Source organism: Cetorhinus maximus, chromosome 14, assembly GCF_964194155.1.
Source record: "Cetorhinus maximus chromosome 14, sCetMax3.hap1.1, whole genome shotgun sequence".
Classification (NCBI taxonomy): domain Eukaryota; kingdom Metazoa; phylum Chordata; class Chondrichthyes; order Lamniformes; family Cetorhinidae; genus Cetorhinus; species Cetorhinus maximus.
In genome coordinates, this window is record NC_135892.1 from 85,068,190 (window position 1) to 85,094,612 (window position 26,423).

Below are 26,423 nucleotides of genomic sequence, written 5' to 3' on the forward strand. Positions count from 1 at the left end.
GTGTACTAACAAGTTGATTCAGCACAGTTTCAATGCTGTTTAGAATCTCCTTATATTCACTCATGTTAAAGGAAACCTTCTGCTATACCAGTACTATTTGTCTTTATGGTCTTATTGAGAGAAATTAACTGCATAAGTGCTCCATGTGCAGGTTTCTACTTGGAACTGAAACTGGTGCACTTGTTTCTCCTAGGACGTTTGTATCCTTGCAAAAGTTTTGATTCCTGTCATCACAAGAGGCCAGAATTTCCTTAAGGCTACTCCTGATACAATGCTGGAAGATAGGAGTGAAAGCAGAGTTTCTACTGCACTTTCAACTAAACTATGGCTTCAAAGTGGGAGGAGCTCCAAGGAAGTTTTCAAGTTATAATTGCAACAAGAAAAGTCACTGAATCTCATTCTAATCCACCTGTGCTGCCTTTATCAAGATCATTCCAAGATGGTAGTATTGTGGTAAATTTGCACTAATCATTGGGCCAGAGTTAAAGGGTGGGGGTGGGCACCTGGGGGTCAGGAAGGGCGTTGATGATGAGCTGTTAGCTTTCGCCGTCATTACCCATCTGAAACTGACTTCAGGGCATGTGCAGGTTAACAGAAATCCTGAAGTTGTGAGCTGTCACTCAGAGTTCTGGCACAGGCTGTTCTGTGGCTTCTCCTAGAGCTGGCAATCACTGAACTTAGTGGGCAGAATTAAGGCCCGCCCAGTGTGATGCCCGGCGGGAAGCGCTATGTGCTTCCTGTGCGGGCAGGGGGATTCCCCAAATGCGAGAGTGCACTCTTTTGCGCATGCGCACGAAAGAGCGCACATCTCCCTGAGGCTAAGTGCTGCCTCAGGGAGATCACTGAAAGTTTTTCAAACATTAAAAATAGAAAAATTTAAAAATCCTTAACATGTCCCCCTCATGTGACAATGTCACACGAGACGGGACATGTTAATAAATTTCACTCAAACTTTATTAAAGTTTTTTAAACCCTACATCAAACCACATCCCACCAGTGGATGAGGTTTCATGTTTTTTCTAGTTCCCGCTGGGGTTCCTGGCCTGCCCACCAACCTTAAGGTTCGATGGGCAGGTCCTTTAATTGTTTAAATGATCCTGTCAATGGCCTCAATTGGCCATTGACAGGTCGGCGGGCCCGCAGCTGATTTCGCTGTGCCCCCGCCTTCCTGAAGATTTAAATGGGGCGGGATGACGTTGGGAGCTCCCCCCGACGTCATCCTGCGTCATTTTGCGCGTTGGCGAGCGGGCCCCGCCCCCTGCTCGCCGACGGCAAAATTCAGCCCAGTGATTTATAAAATTTGATGAACAACAGAAATGACCCTGAAAAAATAATTTTATAATCATGGAGTGCTTTTAAATGTTGAATTACTTTTAAGCTAAATTTTTTAAATAATTTCAAAAAATTTTGCTTAGAATATTTTAGGTTCCACCCATATCCATGTCCCATTTTAAATTAAAGAATTTTCCCCAACAAAAACATTTTGAAAGTGATTTTATTCTAGTTCTTTCAGTTTGCGCTTGGGGGAGGGGCGGTGGCAGGTGTGGTCTATGATAACTCTTTAATGTGATTTGCTGTTTACTCTGTTCTTTCATGGTGTGTGGGCATCACTGATTCCTAATTGCCCTTGAGAAGATGGTGGTAAGCTGCCTTCTTGAACCACTGCAGTCCATCTGGTACCTGTAGCACTTTGGTACAACTGAATGGCTCACTAGGCCACTTCAGAGGGAAGTTAAAGTTCCTGCACATTTCTGTGGGTCTGGAGTCACAGGTAGGCCAGGCCAGGTAAGGATGGTAGATTTCCTTCCCTAATGGACATGAGTGAGCCAGATGGGTCTTTACAATAATAGAAGATAGTTTCATGGCACTGTTACTGAGGTTAGCTTTCAATTCCACATTTATTAATCTGGACAGTCACTGTTGCTCTGCGTCGTGAATGCTTGGTAAAGAACAGCACAATCAGTCGCAGTACCATTGCAGGATGCTAGGGCTGAGATTCTCACGCTAGATCTCTCAGTGAGATTTACATCCTGGTCAGCGATGAGAACCCTTCCTTCACCGCTGACTACAAAATCCAAAATTTCTGCTTGACAAAATCCAATGTGTCTCATAATGTCACAACATCATGACATGCATTGGAAACTCCCACCAATTTGAGACTGATCCCTTTGGCCTTGTAGACAAATAAAACGCATGTTTTACTAGTTGCCAACAATGGAGATTCTGTCTTCCTCCAAAAGTTGCTACAAATGCAGAAACACAATATTGCCTTGTATTTCAAAGGAACTTTAACCCGTGTAACTTAGTCAGTACAAGAGTACCATTTATTTGCATTTTTTTTACTCGCCTTTAAAATCCCCAAAGGATCAGGAATAACAGCTGAACATAATGGATGAAATCTTAAAGGGGAGGGGTTGAGTGAAATTGCCACAGGGAGTTTCTCACTTATCCTCTGAAACTTCAGTGAAAAAGCTGTGGTGACCATAGGAACATGGCATAATCCATCACAAAAATAAACCCCCTTGATGTTTAACATCTAACATTAGTCAGTCTTATTCTGCTGCACTTTCATGGCAGATGGACATTTGCCTCTTGCTGACTGTGTTAATTCCATCAGCAGGGCATGTTCAGATGCAACAGCACAGAAACTTTAATAGTAATATGCATATAATAGACATGCTAACTATAAGACTAAATATAGTAATCTGCACTCAACTCCATCCAAGTGTAGGATTTAAACCCCGATTTTTGTTCTGTACTATTAATGTACTTTTAGACTGACAGTTTTGTTAGCTGTTAACTCACCTGTGTAAGACCCATGTACTTGCTAATATTTTCTGATAGGAAAATTATGTCTCCATCCTGCGTGGCCATCATGATAAATCCTTCCAGGGCTTTAAGGTACAAAGCATCCATCTGCTTTTCAGTTTCAGTTTCAGTCTCTGGCCCTCCTGTAATAAATAATAACACTCTATATGTAAATCTATTGGCGTCTTCTTTTGTGCATTTTATACTCTACAAGGTGCATTTTTCCACAATTTGCAATTGACCTCAAAGACTAGAGAAATGACAGCACTACTCACAAAAGCAGAAATAGGATCAATAAATCAAGTTGCTGAAAGTTGCTTTTAAAATTTTCATCTGTTATTCAAGTCAAAGGAAACCTTTGGTTTTGCACACCAACTTGGAGCTGGATTTCCACTTACATGTGTGGGACTGAAGAGTCAGCCCAATGCCTTGCAGGCTGCCTTGCTAGTCTGACTCACTTCATGATTCCCCAAAGCCTGTCCACCACCTACAATGCACAAGTCAGAAAGGCACGGCGATAATCATGGGAGATTTTAATCTACATATAAACTGGAAAAGTCAGATGGGCAAAGGTAGCCGAGATGAGGAGTTCATACAATGTTCTCGGGATAGTTTCTTAGAATAGCATGTTCTGGAACCAACCAGAGAGCAGGATATACTAGACCTGGTATTGTACAACGAGGTGGGATTAATTAATGATCTCATAATGAAAGTGTCCCTAGGTAGCAGTGACCACAATACGGTGAATTCTACATTCAGCTTGAGGGAGAGAGGAGTGGGCCCGAGACTATGTTTTTAAACTTAAATAAGGGCAATTTTGAGGGCATGAAAGCAGAGCTGGTTAAAGTGAATTGGCAAATTAGGTTAAGGGATCGGTCAATAGAGATGCAGTGCAAACATTTAAGGGGCAATTTCAGAACACACAAAGTATATGTATATCCAATCAGTAAGAAAAAGTTCAATGGGTGGACATACCATCCGTGGTTAACTAGAAAGTTTAAAAATAGTATCAATTTGAAGAAAAAATATATAATTGTGCAAAGATAAGTGGAAGGCAGAAGATTGGACAGAATATAAGGAACAGCAAAGGATGACTAAAAGATTAATAAGGAGGGAAAAATTAGGGTACGAGCGAAAGATAGCCAGAAATATAAAAACAAATAGGAAGAGTTTCTATAAATATTTTAAAAAAGAAACGAGTTAACAAAGTGAGTGTTGGTCCTATAGAAAGTGAGTCTGGAGAATTGATAATGGAAAACAAGGAAATGGCAGATGAATTGAACAGATATTTTGCATCAGTCTTCACTATATGTTATGGCACAGAGGATGGTAAATGCTAAACCGCTCAAATCCCAGTGGGAAACTTGAGACAACTGCTACAACTGTTTTGCAATTTGTATTTTTATTTCGAAATGCACGCCTTGAGTTCAGTAGTAACAAGTCTACTGAGTCATAGAGGTTTTTACAAATTAAACATTAATAAAAAAAATATTTTAAGCACATACATAGGTCTACAAATTAATACCAATGATAACTCCTAGCTAATTAATCTCCCCTAATTAATCTGACATCCAGTTTACACGCCCTTTAAGGCAACAGTAAAAACAAAATGAATTTCAACAGACCCGGGCAAAGCACTAGACAGGGATATTCACAGTGAATTCTCTCAGCTTCAGTTCCCATAAGCAGCAGCTTGGTACACAGAGGCTGGAGGCTTTTCACACTTGTTAGATCTTAGAATGCCTTCTTCTCTCCTTTATGCATTTTTTCCCTTTGAATGCGAATTTCATTGTTTCAATGTGTCTTTGGACTTTACCTTTCTAATAATAAAAATCTTTCATAGTATCAATTTTATCAGTACGCATTGGGAAAAATAAATGCACTGTTTGGCTTCTTCTGGCTAAGTGTAACATTTCATCTCTTTTCAAATTAAAACTACTCTGGCTTATCTAAAAATGCAAATTTTCCTTGACACCTCACATTCTAAAACTCCAGTCATGTTTGCTTATTTAGCATTTCAAACCTAGCTTCTCTTCTGATACATCAAAACCTTCAAAACAGCTGTCTTTAATTCAATTAAGTCCCCCACACACAGACGGACACACACACAGACTATCTAGACCATCCTATTCCTACTTTACAATGAATCCCAAAACAGTATGAAAATGATTATATTTTCATGGCACCCCCTCCTTATTGAAAAATGAATCGTCATAATTTAAAAAGACGGCTTGATTTTCTTAACCCATCTTACATTATCTCCTATACTTATTACACTATTACATTACCAGATGCATGCATTAACATAATATATATATATATATATAAATCCTTTGTATCAACAGAAATCATTCCAGTCCAGTGTCCAGGTTTGAAATGTCCAATTTTCCCTTTAAGCTTAAAACTCTTGACAATTCATCTGCAATCAGATTTTCTCGTCCAGCTAAATGTATAATTTGTAAATTAAATAGTTGCAGTAAGAAACTCCATCTGAAGAGCCTTGTACTTTTGACTTGAAATTTGTCCAGAAACTTTAAAGGATTATGGTCTGTATAAATAATTGTCTCTGACGAATTGTTTGCCACATAAATATCAAAATGCTAAATGCTAACACCAGACACAAAGTCTCCTTCTCTGTTGTACATTCAACGTCCGTGAAAAATACCCTATCGGTTTCTCAATTCCAGTATCATGTTCTTGTCCCAATGCCTATGTTGCTTGTGTCAATGGCCAACTTAAATTGTTGGGCACAATTGGGTACTGCCAAATCTGGTGTTGTAGTCAATACAGTTTTCAAACTGTCAAATACCTTCTAATACTCCTGTGCCCATTGAAACTTCTTGTTCTTTTTTAATAGTTCAGTCAATCTGGCATCACAAAAGCTGATATCTCCTTTGCTCTCTCCAATAACGCTATTTGCCAATATCCTCTCAGCAAGTCAATCTTTGTGATAAATTTCTACTTTCTCAATGCAATCGCACTTTCTCAACGCAATCTTCCAACCATGGTATAGGATATTAATCCGCTTTTGTCACCACATTCACCTTTCGATAGTCCAAACACAGTCTTTGTGTTCCATCCAGTTTCACTATCAGCACAATAGGTGAACTCCAGTTACTGCAGCTAGACTCAATGACATCATTTTGAAGCACGAATTCAATTTCTTTCTCTACCTGTGATAATTTTGCCAGATTTAATCTACAAGGAAGTTGCCTTATCAAAGACGAAACTTCTACACATACGTCATGTATAGCTAAATGTGCCCTCTCCTGCTTATTTCCACAAACAGCTTTGTGTGGCTGCAATAGCTTCTCCAAATCACTTTGGCACTTGTCTGGAAGGTAGCTCAATTTTATATTTAAATTTTCAAGTACCCCTCATTATCCAATTTGATTAGAGGAAAATCAAATTCAGGATCTTGCATTTCTACCTCTTTCCCTTTATCTACCCCCACTAACAATTCCTTTTGGTCCTCTTCCCTGTCAAAGTAACTCTTAAGCATAATTACATGACGCACACTCTGCTTCTTTCTTCTTGAACAATCTTATCAAGCACAGTGTCAGTTAATTGGACTTCCACACTTTCTCTCTGCCTTTGAATTTCCTGTTTTCCTTGTTTCAACCTGTGAGCCTGTGATCTTGTTATCACACAATTTGGAAACAGTCCAGGATGCTCTTTCTGCAACACTTCTGTGGCAAACACTTCTACAGTACCTTAGACATCACCCTATATGTGACCCACCTATATCATTACCTAAAATAAATTGAGCCGCTGCAATGGGCAATTTTTCCCATTACTCCAACAATCATCTAACCTGTTTTCCACTTATTCTTTTAAATTTACCTTCTACAATGGAATAGGTTTAGCATCTCCATGAACCCCACTTATTATCACCTGTTCCTGCAATATTCTCTCTGAACAACAAATGTTACTATCCCACAACATTAAGGATTGACCAATCCATGTGTCTCTTAAAATTTTTACCTACTCCACCCTTTACACATGGAAAGACTTTCCCTTCATATACAAAATCTTTAAACACTTCTGCAATCTGCTCCTTGGAACTCTCTTGGGTAAATTGTGAACACATTCCCATTTCTTTACCTATCACTGATTCTTCCTGTTTTACCTGCACACAAACCACTGTTTTTTCCTGTGCCTGAACTTAAGAACCCACAGTACTTTTACTTACAGAACTTTTCTGCACCCCAATAATCCCAACAGATTTTCTCTGCAATTTCCAACACACTGACTTCGTGTGTCCAACTTTATTACAATGAAAATACCTCAATTTTCGAGTGTCAGCTCTACCCTCAGCACCTTCCTTTTTATTCTAAGAAAAAGCTTCCTGGGAATTTCTGCCTACTCCTTCTCTTCCCTAACTACCCACCTTCCTTTCACCTTTCCACTTTCTATCCTTCTCTGATTTAAAAGGGTGACGAAAGAAAGATTTAGCTCTATGAACTAACTCATATTCATAAGCTATCTCTGCTGCTTGTCTTACCGTTTCAACCCTCTGTTCCTCCACATGAGTTCTCACTACCGAAGGTATTTAATCTTTAAATTCTTCCAAAAGAATTACTTCTATAAGAGCTGCATATGTCATCTCTATCTTCAATGCCAATATCCACTGGTCAAAATTACTCTCTCAAACTCAATATAAGTTTGCCCAGGCTGTTTTCTCATATTCCTAACTTTCTGCCTGTATGCCTCAGGAACCAACTCATATGCGCTCAAAATAGCCTTTTTTTTACCACATCATAGTTGACCGACATTTCTTCTGACAATGAAGCATAAGCTTCATGTGTTCTACCCACCAACCGAGATTGTAACAACAAGGTCCAGTTTTCCTGTGGCCATTTCATCTGTTTCCTTCCTCTTTCCTTTTCTGCTGCCTCTAGTTCCAATTTTTTCATATGCAACTGAATTTGAGCCCATTCCAATGAACCACCCCTTGGAGAACTCAGTCTCTCGGGTATTCCTTCCAATTTTAAATGCTGTGCTATACCTTCAATTATGTCTGATTTCCTTATCCCTGCAAGTAATCCTAATTGTAATTTATCTGCCAATTCTATTAGCTTAGCTTTATTTACCTTTTATAAACCAACCAAAGTTATAACTTTCAACTTCCAGACAAGTCTTAGCAGCTGGCAAAGCCATATTGTAGTCTCACTACTTTAAAAAAAACCTCACACCAACTCTTGAATTCAAAGTGTTTCTTGCACTTGTAAGCTTAAGATTCACCAACTCCAAACCAATCAAGGAATATCAAATATATCCTGCAAAGAGCCCCCAATTCTGTTATGGCACAGCGGATGGAAAATGCTAAACTGTTGAAATCCCAGTGGGAAACTTAAAAATACAAATTGCAAAACAGTTGTGGCAATTGTTTCATTTCGAGATGCATGCCTTTCATTCAGTAGTAATAAGTCCAACGAGTCTGAGGATTTTTTTTTACAAAACTAAATTAAATATTTATTAATAAAATACATAATTTTAAGCACATTCATAGGTCTACAAATTACTACTATGGAACTCCTATCCCCCCTAATTAATCTCACTCCCAGTTATACCCCCATTAAGGCAACAGTAAAAACAAAATAGATTTTAAAAGACCCAGGCAAAGCACACAATACCCTGGACAGGGATATTCATGGTGAATTATCTTAGCTTTGATTCCTATGGGCAGCAGCTTTGTACACAGAGGCTGGAGGCTTTTCACATTTGTTAGATATTAGAATGCCTTCTTCTTGCACATAGCCTTCACCCCTTAATACATATTTTCCCCTTTGAAAGCAAATTTCATTGTTTTAATATGTCTTTGGACTTTACCTTTCTAATAATAAAAAATCTTTCATAGTACCAATTTTATCAGTAGGCTTTGGGAAAAATAAACACAGTTTAGCTTCTTCTGGCTAAGTGTAACATTTCACTCTTTTGAAATTCAAACTATTCTGGCTTATCTAAAAATGCAAATTTTCCTTTACACCTCACATTCTAAAACTTGAGCCATGTTTACTTATTTAGCATTTCAAATCTAGCTTCTCTTCTGATACACTAAAGTCTTCAGACCAGCTGTCTTTAATTCAGTTAAGTCCCACGCACGCGCGCACACACACATACACACACACACACTCTCACACAGACTATCTCGACCCCACCATTCCTACTTTATAATGAATCCCAATAACATTATTATTATAATATTTTCATGAATAGAGAATAACATCCCCGATGCAGCTATAAATCAGGAAATGGAAGACAGGGAGGAACTCCAGAAAATTACAACCACCAGAGAAATGGTACTGAATAAATTGTTGGAGCTGCAGGCAGACAAGTGCCCAGATCCTGACGGACTTCATCCTAGAGTCTTAAAAGAAGTGGCTAGTGAGTTAGTTGATGCATTAGTTTTAATTTTCCGAAACTCCCTAGATTCAGGAAAAGTTCCATTCGATTGGAAGATAGAAAAAATGGAGGGAGACTGAACGCAGGAAACTATAGGCCCATTAGCTTAACATCTGTCATAGGGAAAATGTTAGACGCTATTATTAAAGAAGCTATAGCAGGGCACTTGGATAAGTTCAAGGTAATCAGGCAGAGTCAACATGATTTTGTGAAAGGGAAATCATATTTAACCAACTTAATGGAGTTCTTTGAGGAAGGGGAACCAGTGGATGTACTGTACTTGGATTTCCAGAAGACACATCAAAGGTTATTGCAGAAAATAAAAGATCATGGTGTAAGGGATAACATAGCGGCATAGATAGAAGACTAGCTGGCTAACAGGAAGCAGACAGCAGGTATAAATGGGTCCTTTTCAGGTTGGCAAGATGTACCAAGTGGTGTGCCACAGGGATCAGTGCTGGGACCTCAACAGTTTACAATTTATCTACATGATTTGGATGAAGGGGTGGTTGCCAAAATTGCCGATGACACAATGATAGGTAGGAAAGTAATTTGTGAAAAGCACATAAGGAGGCGACGAAAAGATATAGATAGGTTAAGTGAGTGGGCAAAGATCTGACAATTGGAGTCTAATATGGAAAATGTGAAATTGTCCATTTTGGCAGGAAGAATTAAAGAGAGGTATGTTATCTAAATAGTGAGAGATTGCAGAACTCTGAGATGCAGAGGGATTTGGGTGTCTTAGTGCATGAATTGCAAAAGGCTAGAATGCAGGTACAGCAAGTAATTAGGAAAGCTAATAAAATGTTATCATTTATTTTGAGGGGAATTGAATACAAGAGTAAGAAGGTTATGCTTTAGTTGTACAGGCATTGGTGAGGTCACATCTGGAGTATTGTGGTCACCTTATTTAAGGAAGAATGTAAATGCATTGGAATTAGTTCAGAGAAGGTTTACCAGACTAATACTTGGAATGGGCAGGTTGTCTTATGAGGAAAGGTTGGACAGGCTAGGCTTGTATCCACTGGAGTTTAGAAGAGTAAGAGGCAACTTGATTGAAACATATAAGATCCTGAGGGGACTTGACGGGTGCATGTGGAGAGGATGTATCCTCTTGTGGAAGAATCTAGAATTGGGGATCACTGTTTAAAAATAAGGGGTCGCCCATTTAAAATGAAGATGAGGCAAAATTTTATCTCTCAGAGGGTCTTGAGTCTTTGGAACTGTCTTCCTGAAAAGGTGGTGAAGCAGAGTCTTAGAAAATTTTTAAAGCAGAGTTGAATAGATTCTTGGTAAACAAGGGGGTTATAGGTTATCAGGGGTAGGCAGGATGCAGATTTGAGATTACTACCAGATCAGCCATGTTCTTATTAACTGGTGGAGCAGGCCCAAGGGGCTACTCCTGCTCCTTGTTTGAATGTATGTTCATATGTATGTATCATCTAGCATTGTGAATTTCACTTCTGCACAAAAAAGCTCATCCCAATTGAACTTAAGTGCTGTTTATCAGTTTGTTTCTAACAAGGCTTGTTTTTCACCCTTCACTACAATGATGGGAAGTTTTGCTATTGGTCCTTGTATGTGATTGGCACCACTTCCCATTATGGGGATTTTCTCTCCTCCATAACTTCATGATTCTATGCATGATTTCTCCAGCTGATGCTGACTCAACTTTTGACATTATAACAATTCAGGAATCATGCTGACTGATGCACCCGTGTCGACCTCCATGTTTACTGGAGCTTGATCCAATGCTACTTGGACTGTGAATTTCCACCAGACATCCTTGTACTTCGGATCGTATGGGTCTCAACTGACCCCTCATCGAACTGGCGCTGTTCGACAACCATATGCAGGAACTGCCGTTTCCTCCAGCCAACCTTTTCTCCATTTACATTCTTTCAACTTGCTTTGGCAAGGTGACACTTCTTCCTCCAGTTGTAGCTCTCTGCCTTCAGAAATGGACAATTCTGTGCCCAATATTAGCCTAAGCACTGTTAGTAGGACTATTTAGTACCAGTGCTACTGCTAAACGCTGGTATGAGGGTCTACTGCTTACTCAGCTGCATCCTATTTACTTCAGCAGATGACTGATAAGATGTTAACTCTGACTTCTCTTAAGTCATGGTTCCACCATGTCCATGAACAATACTGTTTGGCAAGTTAGGTTGAAAGTTTACTTTGGCAATGTCAGTAATTTACTAAAAACATAAATTCACTTTTTAAACCACACATAAATCTGTCCCACAATGCTCTCTTTTGAAATCTTCCAAAATTACAATGAATGGACAGCTTTTTCAAAGCCACGATAAAGTCTCCAATGTTCTCACTGAGCAACTGATTCCTTGGAGAGAATTCTTCTCCCGTCCGGGGGGGTGGGGGGGGGGGGGGGGGCGTGGTGTGTGTGCAGGGGCGGGCGCCGACCCGATCAGCACCCCTGATCGGGTCCGCGCCGCCATTTTACGTAGGCGGGCCAATTAAGGCTTACCCAGCATGACGCGCACCTGGAAGTACTGAGCGCTCCCTGTGCGGGTGGGGAGTTCCCCGAGACATGTGCACAAAAGAGTGCAGAAATCTCCCTGAGACACAGAGGTGCCTCAGGGAGATAAGTTTTAAGTTTTAAAAGTTTTAATAAAGAAGAAAAATTTAAGACATGTCCCCTCATGTGACAGAGTCACATGTGCTGGGACATGTCAATGAACTTTAATGAAAAAGTTTATTTAATTTTTAAACCCTTCATGAAACCTCATCCCGCCTGTGGATGAGGTTCCATGAAAAATGCGAAGGCCACCTTGGCTCTTCGTCTGCCCGCCAACCTTAAGGTTGGATGGGCAGCTTTCTCAATAGCCTTAATTAGTTAATTAATGCCCTTAACAGGCCTTTGACAGTTCGGTGGATGCGCAGGCGAGTCAGCTCCGCACCCGCTGAACTGAAAATTTAAATGATGCACGCCTGACGTCACCCCGCGCCGTTTTACGCCTCGGCGAGCGGGCCCCATCCCCGCTCGCCGAGCCGAAAATTCTCCCCCTTGTTCCAAGCCGATAGCTTTCCACAATCTCTAATGATCTGGGATTGTAGTGCTGCTTACAAAATGTGCCTGACAGTGGCAGGTTTTTTGGCTTAGCAGGGGCGAGCAAATTCTTGAGCATTTCATACACTCCTGTGCTGCTTCAGTCAGAAATATCACGATTTTCCTTTCCCTCGCTGCCTGATTAACAGCCAGATTATCAGGAACATTGAGGATATTACTAGCAGTGAAATACATCTGTAGCACTCCAAAAGACTCTTGGGGCAGATATTTCTCTTCGGCGTGCAGGGGCGGGCGTGTAAAATGACGTGCGGTGACAATGGGCGTGCGTCCCGGTGTCACCGCGTGTCATTCTGATCTTCCATTTGGCGGGCGCGTACCAGAGGCGGCTGCGTGCCCACTGAACTGTCAAAGGCCTATTAAGGCCATTTAAAAACCAATTGAGATAATTGATAGGGCTGCCCGTCCAATCTTAAGGTTGGCGGGCAAGCAAAGAGCCCAAGCGGCCTTGCGTTTTTCGTGAGACCTCGTCCCACCCGTCACCTGAGGGGACATGTCTAAATAATTTTAATCTTTCTTTATTTTGAATTTTCAATTTGAACTTAATCTCCCTGAGGAGATTTCTGCGCTCTTTCGCTGAGCGCTACCGGCGCTGAGCGCTACCGGGCGCACGTCACACTGGGCGGGCTAATTAAGACCTGTAAAATGGCTCGGTGCCCGTTCCTAACTGGCCCGCCTGACAGGCAGAAGATTCTGCCCTTGGTCATGGCTATACTCTCCCAGTCACCAAATAATACCCGTCGATGCAGCCATCTTTGAAGGTAAGTCCACCCAAGTGTATCAACAGCCTTTTAACCAAGACTGGACTTTTAAAACTATTTCTCAGCAAAAAAAAGCTAAGGACATCTACAATCCCAACTCAGTGCCAGACAGTGATATCTTTACAAGACAGAAAGGGACAGTGTGCCACGTGTAAAGTCAAGTACCAACCAAAAATGAGATTTGACTGTATATACATCCATACACAAATGGCCACAAGGAGAGGGTGCTATTACACAGCCAAACATCATTACCATGCTCCACATCTTAAACTACTTGGGAGCAATGGCATGGGAGATCTGCTAGTTTCTGCCAGTATCGCTAAAATTACACTAATAGCTTAATACTTGAAGTGGTTTGAATATATGATATATAACATTTGAAGAGAAGCTAAAAGGTATGAGGGACCTGCCCTCACAAATTGTTTCACTAATTCATCTTCTCTTCAAGTTGGCAGGATATCAAGGGATACTAGTACTGAACTTGATTTAACAGATGGATTTTAACATGTAGATGGATAACAGATATATTTTAATACAAAGCCATTATCTCCTTTTTGCTGGCAAAATCAATCTATATATTAATCTAAATTAAATGGCTTTGGAAGCAAATAGCTTATATTCATTTTGAATTCTTGTATCAAAATTGTAGTCTTTGCTGATATTCACAGCAATATAAGTGTGACATTATACAAAATTTAGCTGAAAAAACTCAACCAATTTCACCTACATTAATAGAGATGAGTGTCAGCCATGGCTCAGTTGGTAGATCTGCCTCTGAGTCAGAAGATTGTGGGTTCAAGTCGCACTCCAGGACTTGAGCATAAAAACCAAGGCTGACATTCCACTACAGTACTGAGGGAGTGCTACACTGTCAGAAGTGCTGTTAAAGGGAAACCTTCTCTGCTCTCTCAGGTGGATGTAAAAGCTCCCTTAGCACTATTTAGGAGAAGAGCAGGGGAATTATCCCCAGTGTCCTGCCAATATTTATCCCTCAATCAGTGTCACAAAAACAAATTATCCGCTCATTATCGCATTTCTTTTTGTGGGAGCTTGCTGTGCACAAATTGGCTGCCGCGTTTCTTACAACAGTGACATCATTTAAAAAGTAAGTGGATTTAAAGCACTTTGGGATATCCTGTGGTTGTTTAAAGCAGTATGATGTGTGCAAGTTGCATCATATGGTCCAGTAAGAAGATTGCAATGGTGAAGCATCCGAGATGATTGTTTTTACTTCCCTTGTGGAGGGCTCACTGCTTGAATTTGGCAGCCTAGCTGTCTACGGTTATAATTAAACCAGTAGATTCAAATTTCCTGTGCTTTAAGGAGCAGCTACACAAGTCAACATTGAGTACCCAGACCATGAAAGATTTGGATCTGCTAAAATTCACATACGACATAGGCACTATTACATATGCATCTCGACTCCGTCAATTTTTCACATAAAGCAGAACCTATGACTAAAGATCTCTATCTTATAAAAAATAATGAATTGGCTCCCAGCTGAGAAATGACCAAATAGCAGTTCCATGATCGGCAGGACCAGAAAATCCTGCCCTGCCGAAAATTCGGATGGGTCGCCAAATTTTCTGTCCTGCCCATGATAGATAGGACTGCAGACAAGAAAAGCTGAATGGAAGAATCATAAAAGCCAAACAGTTTCATGACCTAACAAAGGAGAAAATGCAATGCTGAACATGGCCAGCCTGGCAATGCTGAAGTGATTATTTTAGACCCCATTTCCCAAGTTAACACAGCATTGAGCTTTATGAGACATGCCAGGGATCAAATTCATTCATAGATTCTCACTTCTTTGTGGCGATTGCCTAGGACCTTACTCAGGAATTTCTAGTGTAGGGAATTCACTCTGACACTAACGAGTGGCACCACCACACAACTTAAAATGTCTTGGAAGTGATGTGATAAAACTGCAGGTACTTCACTTACCATTGGCATGAGGAATGACAAAATGTTCAGAGGTAATATTCCAATTTTTTGCAACAATTCTTTCAACTGTTATTAGAATCAAATATTTTCAGGAAATCACATCAGCATTTGTCTTCAGATATCTTTTTGATATATTTTGAATAACTATTCCAATCTGACACAAGGAATTGAAACAATTAAAAAACTATTGAACTTTCATAAGAATTTTGGCTGTTAGTTCAATGCAAAGTCCTTAAAATGCTACTGACATAATTATAATCAGTTGGTCCTCACTACTAAGACATTGGCTGATGCCCAAGACAAACTGAAGGTATCCTGCTTCTCAACAGTCTAAATCTTGCTGACCTTTTGACTGTGCAGAAGTTGTATTTGTTTTGAATTCCAAAAGTGAGATGTGAAGATTCAGCACAATGCATTTCAGAGAATGCTTTTGAAGGTTGTAACGAATTATCATGAGAATGAAAAATTACAAATATGCATTGTTTTGCAAAGGAATATCCTTTCCCACCCACTGCTACCTTTTCACAGGAATATTAAAAATAGCAAACGATAATATAAATACATTAATGGGCAGAACCTCACAACAAAAAGGAAAATGGGGATCTTGGTACAAATGTTTTGTTAGATTTACTTGGTAGCCTGGCACAGATCATTTCTAGTTCAAATCAGTTTGCTGAAGTTGCTATAAGTAGATCTGTCATAGGAGTATTCCACAAAAACATTATTTGCTTAACATCCCAGAGTCACTAATGCTAACTTGTCTTTAGAAAATGATTATAAGAAAATCTCTTTGCTAGTAGCTCGGTTCAGCCACCTGAAGGTAAAGGCCCAAAAATTCATCCTTACTGTAAGGACAATGGTCACTCAGTACACTGCTCCTTGCCACTTCCACCACCCCAATAAAATATTTAAGTTTTTTGTTTTCCATCAATGTTCTCTTCTCTCTCCCGAATGACTCAACTACTTGCGCCTGCCTATACCTCAACCAAAGAGCAATTCTTAAGATGAGCATTAACACTCTATAGACTTATATAACATAACTGTTAACTGTTCTTACATATACATGTCTTTAGCTTCTATTCCAACTTCTTTTAAATATTTTGTTTTATTTCATTGGTTTGGTGAAACTAGTTTCATTATACAGCAGAATAGTAGCCAATCCTCTTCAAAGGCTATCACTGTAATTATTTTGCATAATTTTGAAACAAAATATAATTATTGATTATATAAATTGTAATTAGTTACAGAGCCTCATGTGTGAAATGAGAGAAATATTTGCACTAAAGAGAAGCACTCACTCTTCTTTCCCACCTGTTTTAGGACATGAGAATTGTGGGGTGCTGTTCGAAATATGTCCTCCTTTACGTGATGCCGTGCCAATGCTGAGTGCTTAGATGTCACTACATTCTTGGCATCTAGTGTCACTTAAGAGGGAGGTTGCAACATGAAAGATTTCTCTTAACTAGTAAATCAATCATAAAGGGATCAACTGCCTTAAGAATGCAGGAGTGTTAAAATAATTTATTACAAAGGTTGTTTTCTTCAGCTGGCACTGCTGGTACATTGTGGTAAGAACTGCAAATATTTTCGTTCAGCACCACTCCCAATCCTCACCTGCGACTGATGAGCTCACAGACCCAGGAGTACGGCAGGCAGCCCACCACCAACTTTTAAATTAGCTTCATCACAGTTAGCAGACGGTGTTATATTAAGGGTAAATCAGCATGCAGACATTCCATCCAACTCTCTTCTAGCGGGAACTCTACTAGAGTGAAACATTTAGGTTTTTGTCCCTCATTTGCATTAGGAAACAGTTTAAAAATTAAATTGGTATATTTTGTGATGAAATTAGGAGTTTTTGTCTAGTTTAACTTAAGTGCCTTAAGACTTACTATACTAATTGTGTTGCATAAATGCAAGTGGTTATTGTTTAAACATTTTAAGTTTTATTTAGTGGCTGACTCTTTAAATCCAATTACAATACATAAGTAATTTAAACACCAATTATAGTTCAAATATCTGTATCACAATGACAATAACTTGCATTTATAAAGTGCCTTTAATGTAGTAAAATGTCCCAAGGCATTTCCTGCTCCTAATTTATATGTTCGTATATATGTACTTAAGCAGATATTAGGACAGGTGACCATAAGCTTCGTCAAAAACATAGATTTTAAGGAGCGCCTTAGGGGAGGAGAGAGAGGCACAGAGATTTAGGAAGGAAATTCCAGAGTTTAGGGCCTAACCATCTGAAGGCTTGTCCACCAATTGTGGAATGAAGAAAATCAGGGCCTGCAAAATGCTGGTATTGGAGGATCTCAGAGATCATGAAGGGTTGGAAGAGGTTACTGAGATAGAGGGGGGCAAGGCCATGGAGGGATTTGAAAACAAAGTTGAAAATGTTAAAACTGTTGTGTTGCCAAACAGGGAGCCAATGCAGGTCAGTGAGCACAGAGGTGATGGATGAACAGGATGGGATAAAGGCAGCAGAGTTTTGGATGGGCTCAGGTTTATGAAGGGTGCAAGGTATGAGGCCAGCCAGGAGAATACTGGAATAGTTGAGTCTAGTAATCACATGTTGCAAGCTTTGTCAGTTATAGTCTGCACAGAAATAATTATTTCCAACTTAAGAAATGTTGCACAATTGATTCAGTTTGTACATGATCAAGAGAATTGTTTCCTTTTCTAAATTAGATTGGACATGAGAAGTTGTTCCTTTCAAATCAGAGTTAATTTGAAAATTATTAGATTGAAAATCCTGAAAGAAAGAAAATAATTGCGCTTCCAAGAGACAATGTGGATTAGTTAGATTCCCACAGTGTAAAGAACTGAAAGCGAATGAAGCACTATTATCTGAAAACTACTTAGAAAGAATTAGGACTTAGTTTATTTCTTAGAGTTCAATTTTATTTTGCATGGAGGTTATCTAATTTGATTATGTAACTACATTATTTGAATGTGCTTATTTCTTGTAAAATAAATTTGCTTGCTATTTTAGACTTTTAAAAAATTGGCTGATATGATGCTCTACTACTTTTGAATACCTGAATGACATTTTAAGGGGAATTAGCATTACCTGGGAATGCAACAAAGGTATGAGAAGCAAACTAATGTATAAGAGGATTAAAAAGACCCAAAAATGTAACAGCTGATTTTCTAACATTTGTCTTACTTAAAATGTGACAAAATTGTACAAAGTACTATACTCCCCTATTTTACACAGAAGCTGTTTTTGTCAAGTCTCTGTTCTGTTATCCAAACTCTCCTCTGACCTCACCAATGGAGAGATTCCTTGGGCAGAATTTTATGACAGCGGCATTTTATGTTTCCGCTGTCGTCAATGGCATTTATAACGGCCCGCCGCATTTTACGGCCCCGTCCCCGCCGAAACGAGGCTGTAAAATTCTGCCCCTTGTGTGTCTTGGAGCAACTTCAGAGCAAATAGCAAGATTCCAGACTTAGAACCTGTTTGGAGCTGGCGGACCCTATGTGATTGGCATATACAGCCACAGAGCATATGATAACATAAATTGGATTTCAAGAAGTAAAACATTATATTACAGAATTATAATCCTCAGAATGAATGGAAAAATTGAAATTTGCCTTTATTTAAAATTACATAATAATTTTACTGGGTCATTTTCCCAAATCTATATAATCTTTTTGTACACTTAGAAAATTGTACAAATTTTTTATATATTTAACTTCGTATAGCATTGATTTTACAAAGTCACTTTAAGTAGTTGAATATCCTATTTGATGGAGTCAGAAAGGAAATTGGGTTCAATAGAGAAACCTCTTGGTAGTCTGCTAGGGAAACAAATGTATTTGGATCTTCAAGGTGCATTGAAACTTTCATTCAGTTATGTATAATAACCTTATTTTAAAAATAGCAGCTATAAACAAACTTTGATTAATTGTCTACACAGGATGTGCATAGTCCTGCGGTTTTAGAGCACTTTTCCATGAATCTTCCCCTCCTCCTCCACCAGTTTCCTTTTGAGGACGAGCTCTGAGACACAGTGTGTTGCATAACAATTATTCATTATTAATACATCCTTCTATGGTGTCTGTGATAATCTAAACACATTAAAGTTTAAACCAAACTGTTTTTAAGACACATTTTACATAGTCAACATAATCTTTCATTAAAAAATAATTCTCGGGATGTGGTCATTATTAACAAAGCCAGAATTGATTGCCCATTGTCCCAAGAAAATGGTTGTTGAACGCTGCAGTCCATGAGGTAAAGGTGAATCCCACATTGCTGTTATAAGAATGTCAGGATTTCAACCCAGTGATAATGAAGGAATGGTGGCCACTCTTGCCCATGCTGTCATGGACCGATGCATCTGTGAGAGATAGATTTGTGAGGTCAAGGTAAAGTAGGTTTTTTCCTCCTGTTAGCTCTCTTACCACATGCCATAAGCCCAACCTGGAAGATATGTCCTTCATGACTCAGCTCAGTCAGTAGTGGTGTGCTGAGTCACTTTTGGTGATAGACACCCCAAGCATATTCTGTATCCTTGCCACCCTAAGTGTTTCTTCCAAGTTGTGTTCAACAGTTGAGGGCAGGTGGTAAGTGGTAATCAGCCAGAGGTTTCCTTGCCCATGTTTGACCTAATGGCATGAGATTTCAAGAGGTCTGCAATCAATGTTAAGGACTCTCAGAGCCACGCCCTCTTGGCTGTATGCTGCCCCCTTTAGGGGGTTTGGCCTGCCAGTGGGAGGAGCCTGGGATGGTGGGTGAAAGGTATGATTCTGTGAGTATAACTATGTCAGGTTGTTGCTTGACCAGTCCGTGAGACAGCTCTGCCAATTTTGGCAGAAGTGTCTACATGTTAATGAGCAGGGGTTTGCATGCACTTTTGTGGTGCCTGCTGCCTAGGTTGATGCTGGGTGATTCACCTGGTTTTATTCATATTGTTTCTGCAGGGGTTTGATACAATTGAGTAGTTTGCTAGGCCATTTCAGAGGGCAGTTAAGAATCAACCATATTGCTGTGGGTCTAGAGTCACTTACAGGCCAGATCAGGTAAGGATGGCAGATTTCCTTCCGTAAAGGACATCAGTGAAACAAATGGATTTTTACTACAATCTAGTAGTTCTATGGTTACCATTACTGAGACTAGCTTTTTTAAAATGAATTAACTGGATTTAAATTTCTCAACAGCTTTGATGGGATTTGAAATTTCCGTCTAGATTAGTAGGCTCAAACATTTAGATTGCTTGCCCAGTAAAAATCCTCTTTACTACCATGTCCCTAATGCTGCTGAACACTGTGAAATCATCAGCAAACAACTCCATGCCTGGCCCTGTAAAGTATGCACACCATGATAAAAATGAAGCAATGGACCTTCAATTCAAAGTTAGGAAATACATGCCTTTTGTGTTTCCCCAGCTCTTATTTTTCCCTCGCCATGTACCATCACCAGTTCAGATCCGGTTTCTGACTGTTGATTTGAATTGGTCTTCAGGAAATGTGTAAGACCTAAACGAGGTGACCTTGCTCTCAGGCTGCGTTTATTTTGAGCTACTGGTTTGAACAGGTAGCTGCAAAGAGTGGTTCACAGCCACTAACACTGCTTTTATACTCAGGGCTGATCTGCACAAATTTGCACTCTTGCTGCCATGGGAGACTCTGCACATTCATGCTTAGGAACATGCGCAGACTTCTGAGCCTGGCAGGTAAATTTTAAATGTTTTGAACGCGCAAGAGGTTGTGCCTACTTAAAAAAAAATTAGAAATCTTTGCTTCATTTTCTAAAATGTTCAGAAGGTTAAATTATAACATTCCATCTCTTAGGGGGTAACACATACATGGTAACAGTACCCATAGATTCTCTTCTGTCTCCCTACTGGAGTTAGAGTAAAACTTGGACAAATAAGGAAAGAGAAAGAATAAAGGAAAATGTCAAAAAAGAAAATAGAGAAATTATAAACATTTTATATTTTCAAACTTGATTCAGCAATATCACTGACATTAGAACTGTTGCATTCTCATTATTGTGTTTATATTGGGAAATACACAGGAAAGGAAAACTAAGGAAATGCAGATAAAGTATGTTGTATAGAGGGAAGATCTAACCATGATACAGGAACAATGGTTTTCAATTGCGCTTCACTCTCTATTACATGCCAATTATGGTCATTATAGTCCCTTTTTCCTTAAATTGCTGCACTGTTGATCTCAAAAAATGTTTACATTATATGTTCAAAATATATAAAATATTCAGTCTGCTTTTGCCTCAGGTCATCCAGTTCTCAAGGTAGTATTATGAGCCTCCTATGTCAATTGTGCTCCTGAGTCACCGTCAGGGGTGGCTTTTCATCGGCTGCAGGACTAGCACTTGCTTGGGGAGGGAGAAGAAGTGGCGTCAGGCAAGGGAAGAGGCTGCAGGGCGAGGGCTGTACTGGGGAAGGAGGCTATCACATGGTCTGTTTGGGGCACATGTTGATCTGTGCAAGTGACCACAAGATGGTGAGCGCTGAGGAGGCAGTTTCTAGTGGAGATGAGGCCAGACGGAGATGTGAGGGTGTGTATGATAGACTGAGTGGTGATGTCCCTTGAGCTGGCAGTGAGTGAGATGCCAGTGAATGTGTGATGGCCTTGTGATTGTGTGAGTTTAGAGTGATGAGATGGTTGCCTTACCCTGGCTGCACGGATGAGATCATTATTCGTTTTCTGCATTGGATGGCTGACCTCTTGTGTGCAACATTGGCACTGACCACCTCTGCCACCGCCTCCCAAGCCAGAGTGGTGAGACTGATAAGCCTCCGGCGGCCAGGGCCAGGGTATAGGACATTGCAGCAGGTCTCCACAGCATCCAGAAAGCATCCCAAGGATGCGTCACTGAATCCAGGGCTGGGGGGGGTGGAGGTGCTGCACTCGTCTTGGCTTTTGGGGCCATGTCTCCACCAGAGCAGTGCTAGGCTGCAAGCTTTGGGAAGTGTGCGCATGGCTGCACTTTAAATATGGCACCCTACATGAGGATGCGGCGAGGTAATGGCATGACGGGCAAATTGGAGTCCACCCACCAGCAAGACAGCGTGTTTCCTGTGGCTGCATAATTAATGAGGTGGGAATGGGATGGTACAGCGCGAAAACCCACCATTGTGTCCAGCGGGTAAAATGACTTTTTTCCTGCCTGCTACCACGCTTTGTGCAAATCTGGGACAATTCCGCCTTTTGTTAAAATGAGCAAAGAGAGGAAAACATGACACCAGGAGAGAGGATCTGCATCCCCTCTTGGGGTAACAAACTTTCAAAGAGAATGGGAAAGGGGTAGGACAACATCACCATAGCCCCAAATGTTCAACAAGTGGGTTGGAACTTCCAGCTGGGAGCACAACATTGCAGAATTATGTCATAAGAATAACACCTTAAAAGAGCAGAGGTGAATGCTTCCAGTATGAAATATTTATTCTTTTCTGTGCTCTATATTATACACTTAAAGCACCTCTATGAATCCTTGACGACCAAAGAATCAAATGAGCCTCAATTAAATAAAAGAGAGTTCTCCATGCTATCAGCCAAGGATAATTTTGAATCATGTATCTCCTACTTGGCACTGATTAATACATAGCTCTTCTGCTTCCAGACTAAATCAGTAGGGCTTTATTTTTAACTCTGTTTATATCAAAGTTAGAGGTAAAAATAGACAACTCCCAATCAGTTTGGAAACAGACCAGCAAGACTCACATGAAAGTCAGGTACTAAAGGTTTAATGAGTTCTGTGGCTGCCATCAAAATCTATCTTCTTTGGTTAAATGATATTCCATGCTCAATGGAAGAGCCACCTTAAAAGTGAGTTTCTTTTTAAAAAAAAAGGTAATTAAAAAAAAATACCCATCTGGTTTTAATCCAGTGCCCTATATAGTGGAGTCTAGGGAGAAGGGCTTACCCCTACAAATCCCCATGTGGTAATGTCCCAGTCTTGGCAGATAAGGACAGTTGCAAAGTGGAAGCCATTGGGTTTCTCCATTTCTCCATACGGAGGGAGAGAAAATTTGCAAATGCAGTCATCCCAAACTGCTCCTATACACCTCATATCAGCTATTTCCAAAGGCCTGGTAGCAGGTTGTCTGTCTGGGGAATAATTTGTGGTGCATGGAGACCTAAAAGGGCGGTGGAATAAATAAAAACAAAAATTCAATATTTTGTACCTATTTAATTTTATTGTGATCCCAACCTCATGTTACAGTCTTAATGCTCGGTGTTACTAATAGTCCCAATCTCATTGTTACTTATCAGTCCATTGTTTTTTGAAAGAAAAATATTTCAGTTAAAAGCAAAACTCCCAACCAAAGCAGTTTTGCTGGTTAGTCAAATGCATTTGATCTTACTTGCAACATTATTTTTATTGTACCAGTGTATTCAAGCATCACCATGCTGTACACATATTTGACTTTGGCAATGACGTCCTGTTCTACCAATAACCAATGACCTTGCTGTGATAATAAAACAAATGTTGACAAAAATAGATTGTACAAGCTTGCAAACACAAAAAGTCCTTTCCCTTTGTTTTTGTCATTGTTCTTTAAGTTTGACTTTTGACATCAGTGTGTCAGGTCAAGAATAGAAATTGAACAAATGACAATGTTACTGCACTGCTGCATAAGGCGATGAACAGGTAGAAAGCAGAAAGATGGACTGCTTTTTTTATAATGGTTGAATATATCTGAATATTTGATGAATGAATGCACTGGTTTGACTCTGTTTCTGTGGTCTTTCAAGCTTTAAAAATGACTTGAAATAAATATGTCAACAACTCTAGAAAACATTTCAATATTTATTAAACTAATAGCATTTGAAGTGAAACTGATTTCTCTTTACCCTTACTGCTGAAACAAGGCTAGTTTGGATGAAAAGTAAATTATATTTTTAGTTCAGAGAGAATGGGGTTAAACTTTGAGAAGGGAAATCAAAACAAGACAAAAAATCTTAAGAAGAACTCTATACTTCAAGCATGTTAAATCAATTCTTCTTCGTTTTTCAGTTACACTGTGTACCTTCTGTGTAGAACATGGAAGTATTATTATAAACCATTGTTCCAGCTAATTTCCTGCGATGCTAATCTCAATCTAGTCCCTAATTCAGGAGCCGCAGTTCCTTCCATTGAATTCCTTCCCTCCCCGCATTTTCAGATCGCACTACATAAGATTATCCAATCAGCGTAGATTTGTTATTAAACAAAGAGAACCTCTTTTGTTTCCAGAAAACTTTAGCGGGGAAAGGCATTCCTCGGTGTGGAATCAAGCCCTAAAGAGTATATTCACAAACCTGTGCTGACCTCATAGTGTGACCCCAGTTATGTATGGATTTCAGATTGCAGTTATACCTGGGGTTCTAACATCCATAGTTCAACCTTTGGATGTGTGCCTCAACAAGCCAGTTAAGGAACATGTTCACACCATGGGATAGGTGGATGGTTGACAGAGAAAAACCTTCACTGTTTGATGTTTTGGGTGGTTTTGTCATCAAGTCATGGGATGCTGTTAAAGCACAAATTGTGATCAGATCATTCATAAAATGTGTAATATCCAATTGGAGAGAAGGATGGCTTGTTGCTGAGGGATGATTCTGAAACTGAAAGCGCTCAAATCTGATCCAGAGTGGGATCCTTATAATGATGCCACAGCCAAGAATGAATTCAATGCACTTTGCATCGGATACCAAAGACAATGAATTTGATGGGCTTTAAAACATTTTGACTGTGGTTAAAGGTATCCTTGTAGAAATAATTCGTTCAGTAAAATGTGTCACATTGATCTAATTTGAATTCCCGGTGTTTTTTTAAAATTTCAAAATGGTGACCACCTACATTGGCACCAGGAGTTTACATTTTATACTCGACCTATAAGCCAACCCTTGTTTTTCGGAAGGATTTTTGGAGGCTTCAAAAGCTGACCTATACGACGCAATCTACACTATATTACGTTTCAAATGCATTTCAAGTTGTCTGCTGAATTAGAACGGATGAAAGCATTGGAGCCATGAAACGGGATTTTAAACAAAATTGTTTTTACTAAGTTAAATCTGGTTTATCTGAATTCTTTATTGGAGTAAATAATTACCACCTTCAGTACTTGCCCCAACAATATAACTTCTTTCATAAGTGGGCACAACTGTCGTTGATTCACAGAAACTTTTAACAACACAAGTTTTCAGAGGACCAATCCACCATTTTCAATAGAAGCTGACCCTCATTAAGATCAATCCTTGCTCATCAGCCAAATGAAGTATATTGCAAAACTCCACTCTATTAACCAGTTAGTTGCCTGCTTTCAACTAAATTGCTGTCATTAAACCTGTCATTTTTAGTCCAAGTTATGCATTATTCAATATTTAGATACTGGTGAAGTAAAACATTGCACCATGTGATTCACTGCATAGAGCTGCTTGTCTCACTAGAATGGTTTAAAGAAGCATCACTCTAAACATAGAGAAAATTAGGAAGTGAGTCAGCTTATGAGATACATCTGTTGGTGCCTGCCTTTCGAGAGTCTCTTGCTCAACACCTTTCCACAGTTGAGACTGGAAACTCACTTTGGCTCTAATTTTCACAAAGCCAGAAGGATTCCATATCGTAGCCAAAATGGCTCTGGAGGTCCGAATCCAGAGGTCCGCGGGGGAGGGGAACAGGGTAAGTTGTAGTTTACACATGCATTGTTCATGGAGGCAGCTGCACATGTAAAAGTTCAGCTGCCTTAAAACAGATCCAATTTTCGTAATGGGGTGTCCAAAATACAACTCGTAGCTTTAGACATTTGAGGAAAAGGTCTAAAACTGCCGGAGCTATTTGGAGAGGTAGAATACCCTTTTTGGAGAGAAAAGGCGCCGTTTGGGATTTGTAAGATTAGACATGAATGTGCGTAAAAAGTGGATAAGTTCAGTGGAACTGTCAAGCTGTCAGTTCATTTAAATCCCCAAGCCTTTTAATTTTTTTGAAAAAGCCCAGCCTGCTTGGCTGCATGAAATAACACTAGCTGTCTGTTGACATAAGCCTGGGGGTTATCGTTATAGGGTTAGTGCTGCATTTCTGATTCCACAACCTATCATTATCACAGTAAATTCACAGTTTGATTGACAGTCTTTGATGTGGGGCTTTGAATACAGTGTTTGTTTTCATAAATGATTAAGTACTTGAAGAATATATTTGGCTTTTATTTGGGATTAAGCACTTGAACGAATTTAAATGTATTGAATGAATTTTTATGAATGAGAGTTTTTTTTAAAGTGAAGTCTGCAATAGACACTCAGAACTTCATTTTATTTCATCTCACCTTGGCTCCTGAGGTCACCCAATGAGGTGGATATTGGGTGAATTGGCATAGAAGATGTAAGGGCAAAATGGTGGGGTGTCATGGGTTGGTGCGAGTTGGCACTAAGTTGGCATTGGGTTATAACAAGCCATG

At 39.7% G+C, this 26,423-nt stretch overlaps 1 protein-coding gene and 1 long non-coding RNA gene across 2 annotated transcripts in view; both read right to left on the reverse strand.

Annotated features, from left to right (window-relative positions):
• Positions 1 to 26,423, reverse strand: part of epas1b (endothelial PAS domain protein 1b) — a 160,640-nt gene that overhangs the window by 44,199 nt on the left and 90,018 nt on the right. The window contains exon 3 of the mRNA XM_078557169.1: positions 2,806 to 2,951. Coding sequence (XP_078413295.1) covers positions 2,806 to 2,951 — 146 coding nt within the window. The remainder of the gene's footprint in view (positions 1 to 2,805; positions 2,952 to 26,423) is intronic.
• On the reverse strand, positions 18,595 to 23,528 carry LOC144689790 (uncharacterized). The gene is made up of 2 exons (XR_013578709.1): positions 22,910 to 23,528; positions 18,595 to 19,358 (listed from the first exon to the last, which is right to left on the reverse strand). It is a non-coding gene; the product is annotated as an uncharacterized LOC144689790 (long non-coding RNA).